The 13,595-nt window shown below is 51.5% G+C and overlaps 5 protein-coding genes across 5 annotated transcripts; 3 read left to right on the top strand and 2 right to left on the bottom strand.

The window, feature by feature from the left end:
* The first annotated feature begins 24 nt into the window (after positions 1-24).
* V8C40DRAFT_245107 (uncharacterized protein) lies at positions 25-4,513 on the top strand. The gene is made up of 6 exons (XM_083215803.1): positions 25-871; positions 934-1,014; positions 1,075-2,733; positions 2,795-3,381; positions 3,436-3,715; positions 3,783-4,513. The coding sequence occupies exons 1-6, from the start codon at positions 388-390 to the stop codon at positions 3,992-3,994; spliced, it is 3,303 nt and encodes a 1,100-aa protein (XP_083072953.1). The 5' UTR covers positions 25-387; the 3' UTR covers positions 3,995-4,513.
* Positions 4,514-4,555: 42 nt separating this feature from the next.
* Positions 4,556-6,942, bottom strand: V8C40DRAFT_245104 (sterol esterase). The gene is made up of 5 exons (XM_083215802.1): positions 6,685-6,942; positions 6,526-6,605; positions 6,376-6,471; positions 6,001-6,296; positions 4,556-5,939 (listed from the first exon to the last, which is right to left on the bottom strand). The coding sequence occupies exons 1-5, from the start codon at positions 6,714-6,716 to the stop codon at positions 4,785-4,787; spliced, it is 1,659 nt and encodes a 552-aa protein (XP_083072952.1). The 5' UTR covers positions 6,717-6,942; the 3' UTR covers positions 4,556-4,784.
* Positions 6,943-7,301: 359 nt separating this feature from the next.
* On the top strand, positions 7,302-8,419 carry V8C40DRAFT_245101 (cytochrome c oxidase assembly protein PET191-domain-containing protein). The gene is made up of 2 exons (XM_083215801.1): positions 7,302-7,606; positions 7,678-8,419. Exons 1-2 carry the CDS (start codon positions 7,582-7,584, stop codon positions 8,052-8,054), a joined length of 402 nt encoding a protein of 133 aa, XP_083072951.1. The 5' UTR covers positions 7,302-7,581; the 3' UTR covers positions 8,055-8,419.
* Positions 8,420-8,977: 558 nt separating this feature from the next.
* V8C40DRAFT_245094 (Metallo-dependent phosphatase-like protein) lies at positions 8,978-10,847 on the top strand. The gene has a single exon (XM_083215800.1). The coding sequence runs from the start codon at positions 9,390-9,392 to the stop codon at positions 10,590-10,592; it is 1,203 nt and encodes a 400-aa protein (XP_083072950.1). The 5' UTR covers positions 8,978-9,389; the 3' UTR covers positions 10,593-10,847.
* On the bottom strand, positions 10,811-12,823 carry V8C40DRAFT_245092 (sedoheptulose-7-phosphate:D-glyceraldehyde-3-phosphate transaldolase TAL1). Its single transcript, XM_083215799.1, has 6 exons — positions 12,581-12,823; positions 12,325-12,343; positions 12,245-12,256; positions 11,808-12,091; positions 11,353-11,736; positions 10,811-11,288 (listed from the first exon to the last, which is right to left on the bottom strand). The coding sequence occupies exons 1-6, from the start codon at positions 12,617-12,619 to the stop codon at positions 11,052-11,054; spliced, it is 975 nt and encodes a 324-aa protein (XP_083072949.1). The 5' UTR covers positions 12,620-12,823; the 3' UTR covers positions 10,811-11,051.
* Between the last annotated feature and the right edge of the window lie 772 nt (positions 12,824-13,595).

The following is a 13,595-nucleotide window of genomic DNA, read 5'->3' as shown; positions in this document are numbered from 1 at the left end:
AAATTACCTTTTCATCCCACATGGCAATCATCGCGTCAATCCTCCCTCATTCACACTCTGCAAAACGGTAGCTGGTCTGATGCGCCAGGCTTCTTTCATCCGTGTAGCAACTCAGGAATAATTCAGCGCCGTGCTCTCTTTCTTTCGTCCTGGATAGGCGTCTCCGCTTCCGCCGTCGCTCGGTTCATCCTGCCTTGATGAATTGTTTGTTGCCTCGACCTCGACCTCGATATCGATTTCCCAAATAACCCCAGTCAAGGGCCTTTACAAGCTATCAGCACCACCCCCGCATGCGCTCGCAACCAGCTTCAACAATTCATCCCCGTTAGCAACCTCGCTTTGCTACTCGTTGAGCTTGTCCCACGGGTTGTTCCCTCGGACTCGACGATGGCTCAATCAGGTTATGGGTACGACCCATTACATGGCTACCATCCACAGGCTCCATATGGGCATCAGCCGTATCCCCCATACCCGGCCTCGATTCACAGTTATCCAAACGGCGCGGTGCAAAACATTGTACAAAGCGAACCGGCCTCTAGAGATCCGTATAATCCGCACAATGTGATTCCCGGATTAGGCCTGAATTTTTCGCAAAATGCGGCACAGTGGCCAGCTCCCTGGGCAGGCCAGCAACATTCGTTCGGGCAGGCGCCCCCTACTACTGAAGGAAACGGCCCCTCACAACAAAACGATATGAGCGAGGAAGGAGAGGTCAGCGAAGGTGAAGTCGAGGACGCCTATGAGCCAAGAGACGCTGAGGTTGTCGCCGACGTATCAAATCAACACGGAAATGGGGGCTACTACTCAGCTCAATACGGCATTGCACATGTCAGAAGAGTCGCTGTTGACCCGTCAGCCGCTTTTTCTGCTGGTATGTTATCGCATACTTCGGATTAACAAACGGTTCTCTCAAGATTGCTAATCAAGCGTTAGGTCGAGATCGATCGGGTTCATATTCCCCGTACCTATCCCCCCAAGAAATCGACCATCAAGCGATGATTGATTCTCCTGATGGTGAGCATAACCAGCATTAAGTATTGCAGGATCGATTTAGCGACTAATATTCAACATTAGAATCACGTTCGAACAATATTGCCCCTGCAAAACCATCACAGCTGTCTCCCAAAACAAACGGACCGAACCATACCGCAGCCAACTCATCACCTGTCAAGAGCGTTGCTACGGCACGGAAACAGGCTCAGGATGCCATCTTGCGACTTTGGCCATTAAACGTACGATATCAAAATTACGTTGATGAGGGAATCGACGAGTCGTTATTAGGTGGCCTCTTTGACGAGCTGGGATTCGATATGGCTCTGCCAGATAACATCACGACTACCGATCCTAGTCAGGAAAAAAAGGCAAAGACAGAAACAAAAGATGAGACTCTACCCACCGGTAGCAGCCAACGACAACCCGGTGCTGAAGGGAAGCCTGCCAGTGCACCGGTGAAAGACAAGTCAGAGGAGCGCAAGGATCGCATTGCGCGACTCCTAGCTGCGAAAAGTTCAAAGCCAAGCACCTCTTCAACCTCGGCTTCAATTCCTGCTCGTGCACCTGTCATAGTACCAGCTTCAACTCCCTCTTCGCATACGCCAGTTGCAAGACCCCAAGGCTCAGCAAAGACACAGTCTGAGAAATCAAAGCTTTTATATCAGAAGATGGAGGCCCTGCGGAAAGCTCGTGAGCTTGAGGCGCGGGGACAAAAGCGACCCCATCAAGACGTGCTGTCTCGCCAAACCCACCAAGCAAAGGACAATGCCACGGCCACCGCTTCCTTCGATACGTCCACCAGTGGCATTCGATCCGCCTCGCGGGAACATACGCCGGGCCAAAGCGAAAGTCCCAATGGACCGTTTTCCCTCCCCATTCCTGGACTTTTTCTGTCCTCTACGCCACAGCCCTCGCACTTTGCACAAATATCGAATTTGGAACGCCCAGCTTCTACGAGTGTGGTGGATTCTAACCCGAGGCCATTCAAACGTCCTTTCGGCCAGACCAGAAGATCTCGTCCATTCCTCATTGATGTCAGCGACGATGAAGATGATACTGAAATGGATCTTGATTCTCCTGAGCAGAAGGTGGTGTCGCTAGCTACGAGGCCAAATCCAAACCTGAAGACTTCTATTTCTATGCGCAGCATCCCATCAGTTACAGACAATGCAGTTGCAGCACAGCAATATTCGAGCCCACTGGCAACACCACCTGGCAGTGGCAGTGACAATCACGCAAGAAATAACTTGGACAGCATGACCAAGAAGATTGAGGACATGAAAAGAAGAATCGCAGAGGCTGAGGCTCGTAAGAAGGCAAGGCAGTCGCAACCCGATTCACCGGCTCTACCAACATTGAATGGTGATTCTCTCAATAGCAGTTTTGAGGCGGCCATTGCCAACAAGGATACGATTTTACCCGTATCGCTATCTATTGAACCTGGAGAAATTTCTCATTCAACGCCCTCAGTATCGGGTCCATCCCCCAGAGTGCCGCATCAGTTATTAGATTCGAGTCCCCTGAGTGTAAACGAACGACGACGTAGTCGATCGCGTGCGGCAAGCGAGCGTCTTCCCGCCATCGAAGCTCGCCGTCGAGAGCAACAGCTCAAGCTGCAACTGTTGCAGGCTCAAGTTGCAAACATTCAACGCGAAATTCAACAAAGCCTAGAAGAAGAAGAGAAATTAAAGGAGGATGTTAGTATTGAGTCAGACAGTGAGCAAACGCAAGAGCGGCTAGGTAAGTCTTAATATGCATGCTACAATACGACCTTTCCTCTCAATACTAATCTTCTTCTCAGATGAGGCTCAGACTCCTTCTAAACCACCAAGTCCTTCTTCTCCGCTAACAGACACAATGGACATTGCGAGCACATCTCCTCAAAGCAATAATGCTTCTCAACATGGCCGAGAGGCTTTCGTACATCAAACCGAGGAATCACGGGAAGAGCAACAGCCCGGTGTGCCCCTGATGGCGCAGGCTGAGCAAAGTCTACCGGCTGATTCCCAAACCGCTAATGCTACAACTGTAGTCGCTGAGAACGTCAACCAAGAGGCTATTCAGAGCACCACTTCGACACACGACAACAACACTACAACCGTGGTAGATGAAGCGCAAGACGTGGCCATGTCGGAAAGTGGCGATTCCGACAATGCAGACTCTGAAGACGGATCTGACGACTACGAGCCTCCAGATGTTGAAGTATCTGGCTCCTCAAAGAATCTGTCACGAGCGTCAAGCCCATTTAGTCCCGCACCGGCTGATCTAGTTTCAATCCCCGAAACGAGCCCCAATAGCTTCCAAGATCAAGATCATATGACAGATGTTATTGCCACGCAACAGATATCGACAGTTGAACAGGATACGGCTTCTGAAAGTGGAAGAGAAGTAGACGTTGCCCTGCACGCGAACGACCGACCATTATATCTAATTGCTAATCAGGTTGACCAAGTAAGTGAGGCAGTGGCGGCTTCGGCCTCAGCTCCAGCCTCTGATACCCTCCAGACCACTTTTGTACCGTATGAATCGCCCCTTCGATACTTTCGCGCATATCGCTTCCATCCAGAGTATTCCCAATCAGTCGCTGGCGGTCTTCGCTCTTTAACATACAGCAATAAAATAGACGTGAAGCAGGAGATGTGCCCTGATGAGCTGGCAAATAGCAATTGTCCGAGGGGCAGAGAGTGCCAGTATCAACATTTCGAGAGCATGCAAGCTCCGGGTATGTGTATCTCGAGGCTCTTTTGAGCTGATGTATAGAGAACGCTGACATGAAGAACAATGATCAGATGACCAAATCCTCCTCCAGCTCGGCGCTCACGGCGACTTTGAGGAGCAGAAGAAACACGAGTACATCAACGGGCTACGTCATCTCTTGACAGACTTTCGCAACCGCAAAGTCAAGGATTTCCAAACCATCAGCCAGGGTATCATTGACTACCGAGCCCAATTCCTTGGAGACAGGAGCAAGATTCTCCCTCTGGGTGGCGTTACGATTTGACGTGACCTTGTCATGAGCCTATCCCATTTTCCCCCTTCCCCCTAAACCACCCTGATGCGTAACTCTAACCTAACCGTTCTTCACACTTATCTTGCGTAAGAGATTTAAGCCATCATATCCATTTCACAACATTAGCTGGCGTCGGAATCGGAGTTGCATCCAATACCTCAGCCCATGGGAAACCAACCAATGGGTTTGATGTTTTGCGTCTTTACCTGACATGGATACCTGTCTGCTGCATTCAGCCAGTGCATGTTATTTAGAACAGACATGTCTTTGATCGTGTCGATATACCCCTTCTACTACTTTTTTTTTTTTTTTGGTCAATTAGCCCCTTGTATGAGGCAGCTCCTCATTACTTAGAAAGATTCGAGCCGTGGAGTGTGGCACGAATGAGAAAGAGTTGGGACATGAATGGTTTATAATATTGATGAGTGTCCATTTTATGAATGGTTACGGCGCTGCTATTGAGCAGGTCATCAAATCAGTAGTATTTGAATTGAAATGCGTATTTGTTTTCATGGATCTTGTGTGCCTATTCCGCCTTGTGAAGTTTATGGATGAAGAAGATTATTTTGGTGTTTATTACTACAGGTATATTTTCAAGTGACACGGCTATAGACAGAAGTGGAATTCAATCCTCAATCAAGAAGTACGCCCAGACGATTGACACCAACCCAAACCAAGTGCGAAATCATTGGAAACGAATAGGTATATCAAAAAGACGAATAGGTATATCAAAAAAGACGCCATTTAAATGAAGTTCCAATGAACTTGTAAGAACTCGGGCTTATTCATCCCGTACGCCGTCAACGATATCGCCATTGTTCGCAGGGCCACTTCCTCTACGGACGCCCACGCCCTTTAACTTCTCGACAGGCTGGGCTTCGTCTGTCTTCTTTGGGGAGTCCGTGTCTGTGACGATTTGCACGCGTTGCTCTCGCGCACGATGACGCAGATTTTTGGCTTCTTCGCCTGACGAGGATGCGATGATGGAGGTGTCGCTTTCGCTGCCCCTGTGCGGATGGGCGAGCAATGCGGACCCGGAGAGGCTCTCGTGGCGGACCATGTGATACCTATCGTACTCCTCCTCGGTGTGCTCCGCGTCAGTGAAGCTGTTTAAGGCGTCAAAGACATGCTGGAAGACTTGGCTGTCCACGTCGCGCGCCCACAAGAAGTCGAGATGTTCGTAGTGCGGGATCTCCGTGGCGACGGTCTGGCGCGGGAGTTCCTTGAGCATGGACTTGATGTCGACGAGGGAGTCGCTGCCTCCGTAGACGAGGACGACGGGGGTCTTGATGTTGCGGGTGGGATACTTTGCGACTTTTGAGTATTTGCTCGACGAGGCGAGGCTCATGGGCTGGTAGACGTCGTCGTCGTACATCTGGAAGCACTTGTTGCGGATGATCTGGAACCAGTGGACGACGCTCTTTGTGCTTGTGAAGGAGTACAGGTGAGGGTAGGCGGCTAGTTTCTGGCTCGTGGAGATGTTCTTGGCGCGCCATCCAAAGAGGAACGACAGGCCCATGTCGATGAGACGGCAGAACAGGGGCGGGTACAGGAGCGTCTCCCACATGGTGGCGGAGCTGAGGATGGACCGCCTGCCAAACATGAGATAGAGGACCGATGGTGATGCCTTGACCAGGGAGTCGACGACGCCATTTGATAGCCCGGCTGGTGCCATGGCAGGGGCGAGAGCAATAAAGACGTTAACTTGCTGGTTCAACTTGGGATGGATGGCCAGAGCTGCGAATGCCTGAGCGGTTCCCTGTGAAAAGCCAATGTACGAAAGGCTTTCCTGTCCGGTCGTTTCGAGGATGTACTCGATGCTGTTGGGAATATCGTGGAAGGCAAATTCATCAATGGAAAAGTCCCAGAATTCGACCGAGGTAGGCGAGCTGTGAATGGATTTCTTGGAGTATTTGTTGCCACGGTTGTTTCCAAACTTGGTGGGTCATTAGCAACGACTATGGCCGTCATAAAACAGGACATGAATATCGACTTACCCAGACGTCAAATCCTCGTTCTACAAGCTCAAATGGCAAGCATCTCTGCTCATCCGTCAGACAGACCCAGACCTCAGAATTCATCAGCAGGCCGTGGTGCAAGTAAGCAACGCGCTTCTTGGCGCTGTTTCGGCCGCAGTTGACTCTCTGGCCCTCTTCTCCTCTTCGCCACTGCAGACGGTGCAAGCCCAGCAGATACCCATCCTTTGTCTGGACTATGTGCTCTTCTGCTTCGTACCCCCACAGCTGGCACATCTCAACGAAATCGGACGCATCGCGCACGGAAGTGGAAATAGCTGAGAGAAGTGTAAGTCGACAACACGTAAAGGAGGAAAGGTACACGCTGAGGGTCTCAGCGGGTATGGCAGAACCAACATTTCTTCTTGCTCTCCGCTTTCTTCTGCGCCGGGGAGGAAAATACGTTGAACAATCGTCGCGAAGCTCGGTAGAAGAAGGTGACCAGGAACGAGGCTAGATATAAAGGGGTAAGCAAGTTGTCGCTGCTGTTGGAAAGCTGGTACTAACGCAATGCCAGTGTCAGGACTCGAATGATGGCTTCGAGGCCGACGAGGAAGAAGGAAACGACAATTGAAATGTATTCGGTGCTATACACAGCCATGATGAGTAAACGGCGATAACCTTGAATAGGCACGAACAAGACCGTGGGATAGAGACGGTACATACGCATGCAGCCTACCGATAAATGGGAGAGGCATTGTGAGGAGAGAACGGGGCCTCGCTTAGTTTCAGTTGTGCTATGAGGATTGTTCCATTATCGCCTCGTGCTGGCAAGGCAACGTGTATTCAAAGAAAGAGGAAAAATAATAGGGAAGCGAAATTAGAAATCTGGGAGAAAGTTGCGGCAGGATCTAATAAATCTAGGGGATCGCCGCCAAAGTGATGTCACATGTAAATCTCCCAAAGGGTCAGGTGGGCCCTTTTGGATGGCTTACCCTGGAGAAAAGCTGGGGGAAGTAATCGGTCAAGAATTGGACCAACCAGAGAGGCTGAATGTTGTCGGAAATGGGGATGGTTGGCTTGATTTGTTTGGGTGTAACGTGGATGAATGAGTTGGCAAGTTGGCTAGTGTTGCTTTAGAACCGGATAAAGGAATTGTGGCGGATGATGCTTGTGACGCTTGAGTTGCTTATGGTTCAATATGAAAGTATAGGGCAAGATTTATTCGGCAGTTGAGATGAGATACACACCATGTAACCTTTATCACTTTCAAGGTAGACATAGATCCCACTGCTTATCACGCATGATAAGACTTTACCATAAAGTCATTATAAAATGGAAGATAGAAGACTAAAGTTTGGGGGTTAGCCATCAAGATTGCTGCTCGTCTTAGTCCGTTATTATCACGGGCATCTCAAAGTCAGCTGTGGGGGGCGCCAAAGTCAATCAATGTTAGCTGCAGCCCACACACAGCCCACCAATCAAACTCCAACCCCACGGACAGCCTTTTGAAGCTTCATCGAACGACTTTTTTAAGAAAAGGCAGCCTCGCCCAAAGATCCACAAGACAAAGCCCTCGACGCAGAATAATCCGCATCTATACATTGCGCGCATATCCCCAACATGCCAAACTCGTGCCAGGAACTCCGTATGTCCCTCCCCACCCCGCCAGCCAGCCTCAAGCCATGCCAAAGCACAAACCCGCTGATAAATCCACAGGCGATGCCCTCGCGCAATGCCTCCAGGAATCCGACTGCGTCATGATCTACCGCAACAAGGCTTCTGACTGCCTCCGCGAGCCCCTGTCGTCGACCCTCCCAACCAAGTGCCAGCAGCTCAAGAAGGGCTACGGCGAGTGCAAGCGCGGCCTGGTCGACATGCGGAAGCGCTTCCGGGGGAACATGCCCGTCACGTATCGCTCGGTGGAGGCTTCGGAGCAGGGCAAAGGGTATCAGCTGTACGCAGGAAGGTCTGCGTTTGGAGGCGGCGTCAAGGAGACGGACGGCAATGAGCCGATTGAGCAGGACTGGAGGGAGGCTGAGAATGAAAAGTACCGGCTGGAGCAGCAGAGGCTGGCAGCGCAGAGCGGGAAATAAAGAGACGGACGAGGTTTATATGAAGAAAGGAATGGGGAAAGGTAGGGGAAAGAAGAAACAGGAGGGTATAAAAAGATGAAAGCGAATTATGGTGCATGGGATGGCGTTTTTGGCGTTGAACTGGGAGCAAACTCATCTCTGATGCTTGCAATATGGGGGATTTGTCACTTAGGGGGTCACAATGATAGAGAGAAGGGGGGCGGAGAATCTCTATGTCTTCTATAGAGTCTGTGTGTTTATACTATATGGTCCTCGAGCATGATGATGGAGGCCTTGGTGATGGCTTGTACAATGAAATAAACTGTGTATATTAGTATGGAACTTCAGAGAGTGATTTTAAATCTGAAATAGTCACTCGGTCAACACCAAGCCGCAGCATCTGTATCTGTATCCACCCCTCTCAAACGCAAACAATAAGTCATTTATGCAATCAATGGATCCCTCCTTGCAAACCAACTGCCGCAATCCACGCAATGCCTCCTGTCGGATCGGCGATTGGGGAAACGCCGTCTCACGTGTCGTTCGTTGCCGGTATCCGTGATTCCAGCGGCTAGCCCAATCACTGAGACGCAGCTAAAAAAGGAGGAAATGAATGGGATGAAGCAAAAAGGGAGAGAGAATCTACAGTATCGTACGGAGTATCGCTTTACAGTTCGTATTTCCTTTGTTCTTTACGAATTGGCGTAGAATCAATCAATCTATCAATTTACTTGCTAGAGATAATCTCCGATACTGTGAACCATGTCTTGTATGGGTATTCCGTCCACAGCACGCGCCGTTACATTTGTAGCCACTGACATCGCTTGAAACCCGCTGCAAGCTCCTAGGAATGGATCTAAGCGCCTTGGCATTCAGCTGCTGTCGTCATCCCAATAAACCCACCCATGAAAACAATTCGCAGATTATGGTAGAACAGCACGAGACACAGTTTGTCTGGAGAAGTATGTAAAAGCCGACCCTTGCAGGACAAGTACCTGCTAATTTTCCTTAAGAAAGGTTACGCGTACTAGCAGATAAGAAAAACCTACAGGCTGTGTGCTGAGGAGGAGAATATAGCTGGGCTCCTCTCAATAGTCTCACCTGTTTAAAATTAGTATTTTCCTTTGCCCTTTTCCAAGTCACGACCTTTCTACGGCTCTTTCTCCAATTCTAAACCTAAACCTCTTTCATTTGAATCCAGCTGGATGGCTTCAATATCCCGATGATCTAGTCCCTTTTTTGTTTCTGCTACAGTACTTATTTACACTGGACCAAAAACAGCCATCACCACAACCATCACTATCGTCAACAACACCAAAAAAAACGTCACCGGCCAACAGGCGCCCTTCGCCACCCATGGCCCACCAAACCCATCGCCGACTCTTCATAGCAGCCGCCGTCTTCTTCCTCATCACCAGCTCCTACCTCTGCGCCACGCGCCTCTACAACGCATCCTTCATCCGCGGCGCCAAGGACGACAAGACAAAGCAATCGTCTCCCTCCCCGCCAAAGCCCGTCCACGTCCACCTCACCGACGCCGACCTGTCCATGACATACGGCTCGTTCCGCCGCCCCAACATGGACGGCCTCACCCTCATGGCGAGCCTGCCCGACGAGCTCGTGCCCACGTTTGAGAACAAGCGCCGGCTGGTCATTGTCGGCGACATCCACGGCATGGACGCCGTGCTGGAGAAGCTGCTGAAAAAAGTCGACTTCGATGGTGGCAGGGACCACCTCATTGCCACGGGCGACATGATCAACAAGGGCCCGGATTCTCCTGGAGTCGTCTCGCGCCTGATGCGCCTCAACGCCAGCGCCGTGCGCGGCAACCACGAGGACCGCATCCTGCTCTCGCTGGCCGAGGCCGAGGCCCAGACGGGCGTCAGCAAGGACCTCTCGTCTGCCGACGCCGAAGCACACCGCGGGGAGTCCGAGTTCCTGGCCACGGGCCGCAAGCTGAGCAAGGAGCAGGTCCAGTGGCTGGCCAAGCTTCCCGTCATCCTCTCCGTCGAGCCGCTGCGCATGTTCATCGCCCACGCCGGCCTCGTTCCCGGCGTGCGGCCGGAGCTGCAGGACCCTTGGGCCGTCATGAACATGCGCACCCTCATCTACCCCCGCGAAGATATGCGCAAGAACGAGCTGAAGAAGAAATCCGAGACGAAGACCAACAGCACCTCGGACGAAGCACCCCAATCACCTCCCCCCACCGATCTACCATCCGAATCTGAAAAAGAAGAAGAGGAAGAAGGCGAGACACTCGAGTCGATTGCCGAAAAGGACGCCTACACAGACCGCGAAGTCGCCATCCCCGTCGAGGGTCGCGACGGCGAGAAGTGGGCCAACGCATGGAACCGCTTCCAGAAGCGCCTCAAGAAGTCGCACCGCTACACCGTCGTCTACGGACACGACGCCAAGAGGGGGTTCCGCCAGGAGCGATACACGTTTGGCCTCGACTCGGGTTGCGTCCGGGGCGGTGCCCTGACGGCGCTGGTGGTCGAGGGCAAGGAGGGCGGCAAGGGCGGGTTTACGCATACAGTGATGCAGGTGAACTGCAAATGATGTGGCATCTTGATTTTCCATGTTTTGGAGAGATTATATACGGACGTGTTCTCGAGCTTTATAGTTGGGTTTTCTTTCTGCTTTTTGAGAGGAGATATAATGACTTTTGACGGATAGAAAGGTTGGTTGGTTAGAGGGCTGGCTGTAAGATACCTGTGGACATATATACCACATACTGTTTTTTGTTTTAAGCATATCACTTTGCAGAAATGATATAGTACACTATAACATGAATTCGAATGATACAATCTATCATCTTATAATGAACGCTTAATTGGTATTACAATCGTTTTTCTTTTTTTGGTATTTAAAACGAATCCATTTCGGACGTAGATATATAACCATGGGCCGCTAGCCACATTTTCGGACCCTCTGCATTTTTGTTTTCAACAAACCAAAATAACACTTCATCGCAAAATTATCGCACACACACGCCCCTTACCGCTTCACGCCTCCAGCTTAAGCAGACAGCTTCTGCTTGAGGATGTCCTTGAGGGTGACGGCATCGGCAGCGAACTTGCTGATACCCTCACGCAGCTTCTCGACGGCCATCTGGTCCTCGTTGAAGTCGAATCGGAAGGTGGCCTCGTCGTTGATGTAGGTCTTCTTCTCAATGTCCAGCGCGGCGGCAGCGGCGCCGTCGAGCTTCTTGGGGACAGCCTCGTTGGAGTTGAGGAGGTCCTCGAGCAGGTTGGGCTGGTAAAAGAGAAATGACGTGTTAGCTATGAAGATTGTCTCGTCAGGGGAGGCGGGCTCTTACGGAGATGGTCAGGTAGTCGCAGCCAGCGAGCTCAGTGATCTCGCCAGTGTTTCGGAATGAGGCACCCATGACAATGGTCTTGTAGCCAAACTTCTTGTAGTAGTTGAAGATGGCCTTGACGGAGGCGACACCGGGGTCCTGCTCCTTGGCGTACTCCTTCTTGGTGCTGGCCTTGAACCAATCAAGGATACGACCGACGAAGGGAGAGATGAGGAAGGCACCGGCCTCAGCAGCGCCGATGGCCTGGGGGAGAGAGAACATGAGGGTCAGGTTGCAGTTGATGCCGTGGTCGCGCTGCAGGATCTCAGCGGCCTTGATACCCTCCCAGGTGGAGGCAATCTTGATGAGGACGCGCTCCTTGGGGATGCCGAGGTCCTTGTAGAGCTATAATTCGGTGACAATGCGGTTAGCTTCCTCTCTAGTCATACAGTCTGAAGTCTACTTCAAAAACTTACCTCGATGATGTGCAGGGCCTTGTCGACGGAGGCCTTGGTGTCGAAGGAGAATCGGGCATCAACCTCGGTGGAGACCTTGCCGGGGACAATGGCGAGGATCTCCTTGCCGAACTCGACCAGCAGGCGGTCGAGAGCAGTGTCGACCTGGTGGTCGAGGTCACCGCCCTTGCCCTTGGCGTAGTCGATGGCGACATCTATCAGCTTGGCGTACTCGGGCTTCTTGGAGGCAGCCAGGATAAGAGAGGGGTTGGTGGTGGCATCCTGAGGCTTGTACTTGGCAATGGCTATGAAAACGCGTCTCCAGGTCAGCTTCTGTGTTGCGTTCGAACTCAAGTCGGGAGAGAGAGGATAGCACTGCTGCTGCTGCTGCTGATTCCAGCCAAAAAGCAGCCGTGAATTCTCAATGAAAAATGGAGAAAACGGAGGGAGAAACTAACCGGCAAAGTCACCTGTGAGAAGCAGTTGGTTAGCTGATGCATCATCATACGTTTGGGGGGCGGATGGTGCGGGAATTTACCAGTGTCAGAAACGACAACCTGTTTGTCGCCAAAAGAAAATCAATTGTCAGCACGCAATCCGATGATAGCAACCAGAAGCCATTGACTGTCGCCGAGCCTTGTCGATCAATGAAGCTGCGTTGCAAAGCTTCAAGGCCAGCAAAGAAACCGGGCGTTTGAAGCTCGCAAAGCAATTTCGCCCCTCGTTTGGAGGGGTACAAGTTGTTTGGCTTTGGCGGGGTAGCAAAGTCCAGGTTCGGGAGAGAGAGAACGTACGGTGCCAGAGGCCTTAAGCTGGTCAAGAGAGCTGCTCATTGTGTCTGTGTGAGGAGGAATGGTGGATGATTTTCGAAGAACGAAAAGTAGAAGAAGGAGTTTTGGTTGTGGAGAGAAGTATGGAGAGATTGGGAGCAGGAGAGAGTTTGGCGGATGAGATGATATATAGTCTGGGCTCTACTATACACCGTGTTAGTGCCTTAGCCCAGCAACAAGCATCTCCGTCTGTCTTTGCTAACTAACAGCTCAACAACTGTTTCGCCCCCCTTGCCCGGAGCGGGGGCCATTAAGTCATTGTGGCTCCCCCCACCGTCCGCCCTTTCGCACCTTGAGGCCTTAACTAACCTTTCCTCTCCTTAGCCGCAAAGTTCCCAAAGTTCCCAGCAGCATTGCCGGGCCCCAGTTGTTTCTGCCCTTTGCCTTTGTCACCATCTCATAACCTGAGGTAATCAAAATCCCATCCCGGCCGGCCGCTGTTTTGCCGGGGGTCCAAGCATATCGGTGGCCTCGCCTCGAAGACGTGGCCAACGGACTACAGTCACCCGTTCCTCTCTTCCCACGGCCCTATTCGCCTCTTCGGCTCCACCGAACCCCCGGCGGGAACTTTGGGAACCTTTTGGCTGGGCGCCATTTGGCAGTTCAAGCACACTGTTGTTTGTGTTGTTTCCGGGCTCACCAGCGTGGTTCAGTCTCTAGGTAGTGATACGGGGAGCTCGCGGGCCGCACCATCCACGGTCGCAAGGTTTGCTCCGTCCTGTAAGGCTATGCGAGGCCCTGTAGCCTATCTGTCCCGGATCAGCAGCCGGCCTCGCCCGGCCACGCTCGGTTTTTTTTTTTTTTTGTTAATAATACCTGTGTAAGAGCCAGCTGACCAACAGGGCGTTTGTCAAGTTCTTCTTCCGCCCCATTTCCATGGCCTTCGAACTGAGAGGTGGCCTTGATTTCTTTAGAAGCATTGACGTGGAAATAGTCAAAACGCACATCACGGGTTGCGATTTCGGCATATTCCGATGAT

The sequence above is a fragment of the Trichoderma camerunense genome (assembly GCF_050948025.1).
Source record: "Trichoderma camerunense strain CBS 138272 chromosome Unknown V8C40scaffold_9, whole genome shotgun sequence".
Lineage (NCBI taxonomy): Eukaryota > Fungi > Ascomycota > Sordariomycetes > Hypocreales > Hypocreaceae > Trichoderma > Trichoderma camerunense.
The sequence above is the reverse complement of the archived record's forward strand: the minus strand, read 5'-3'. Positions and strand labels throughout refer to the sequence as shown.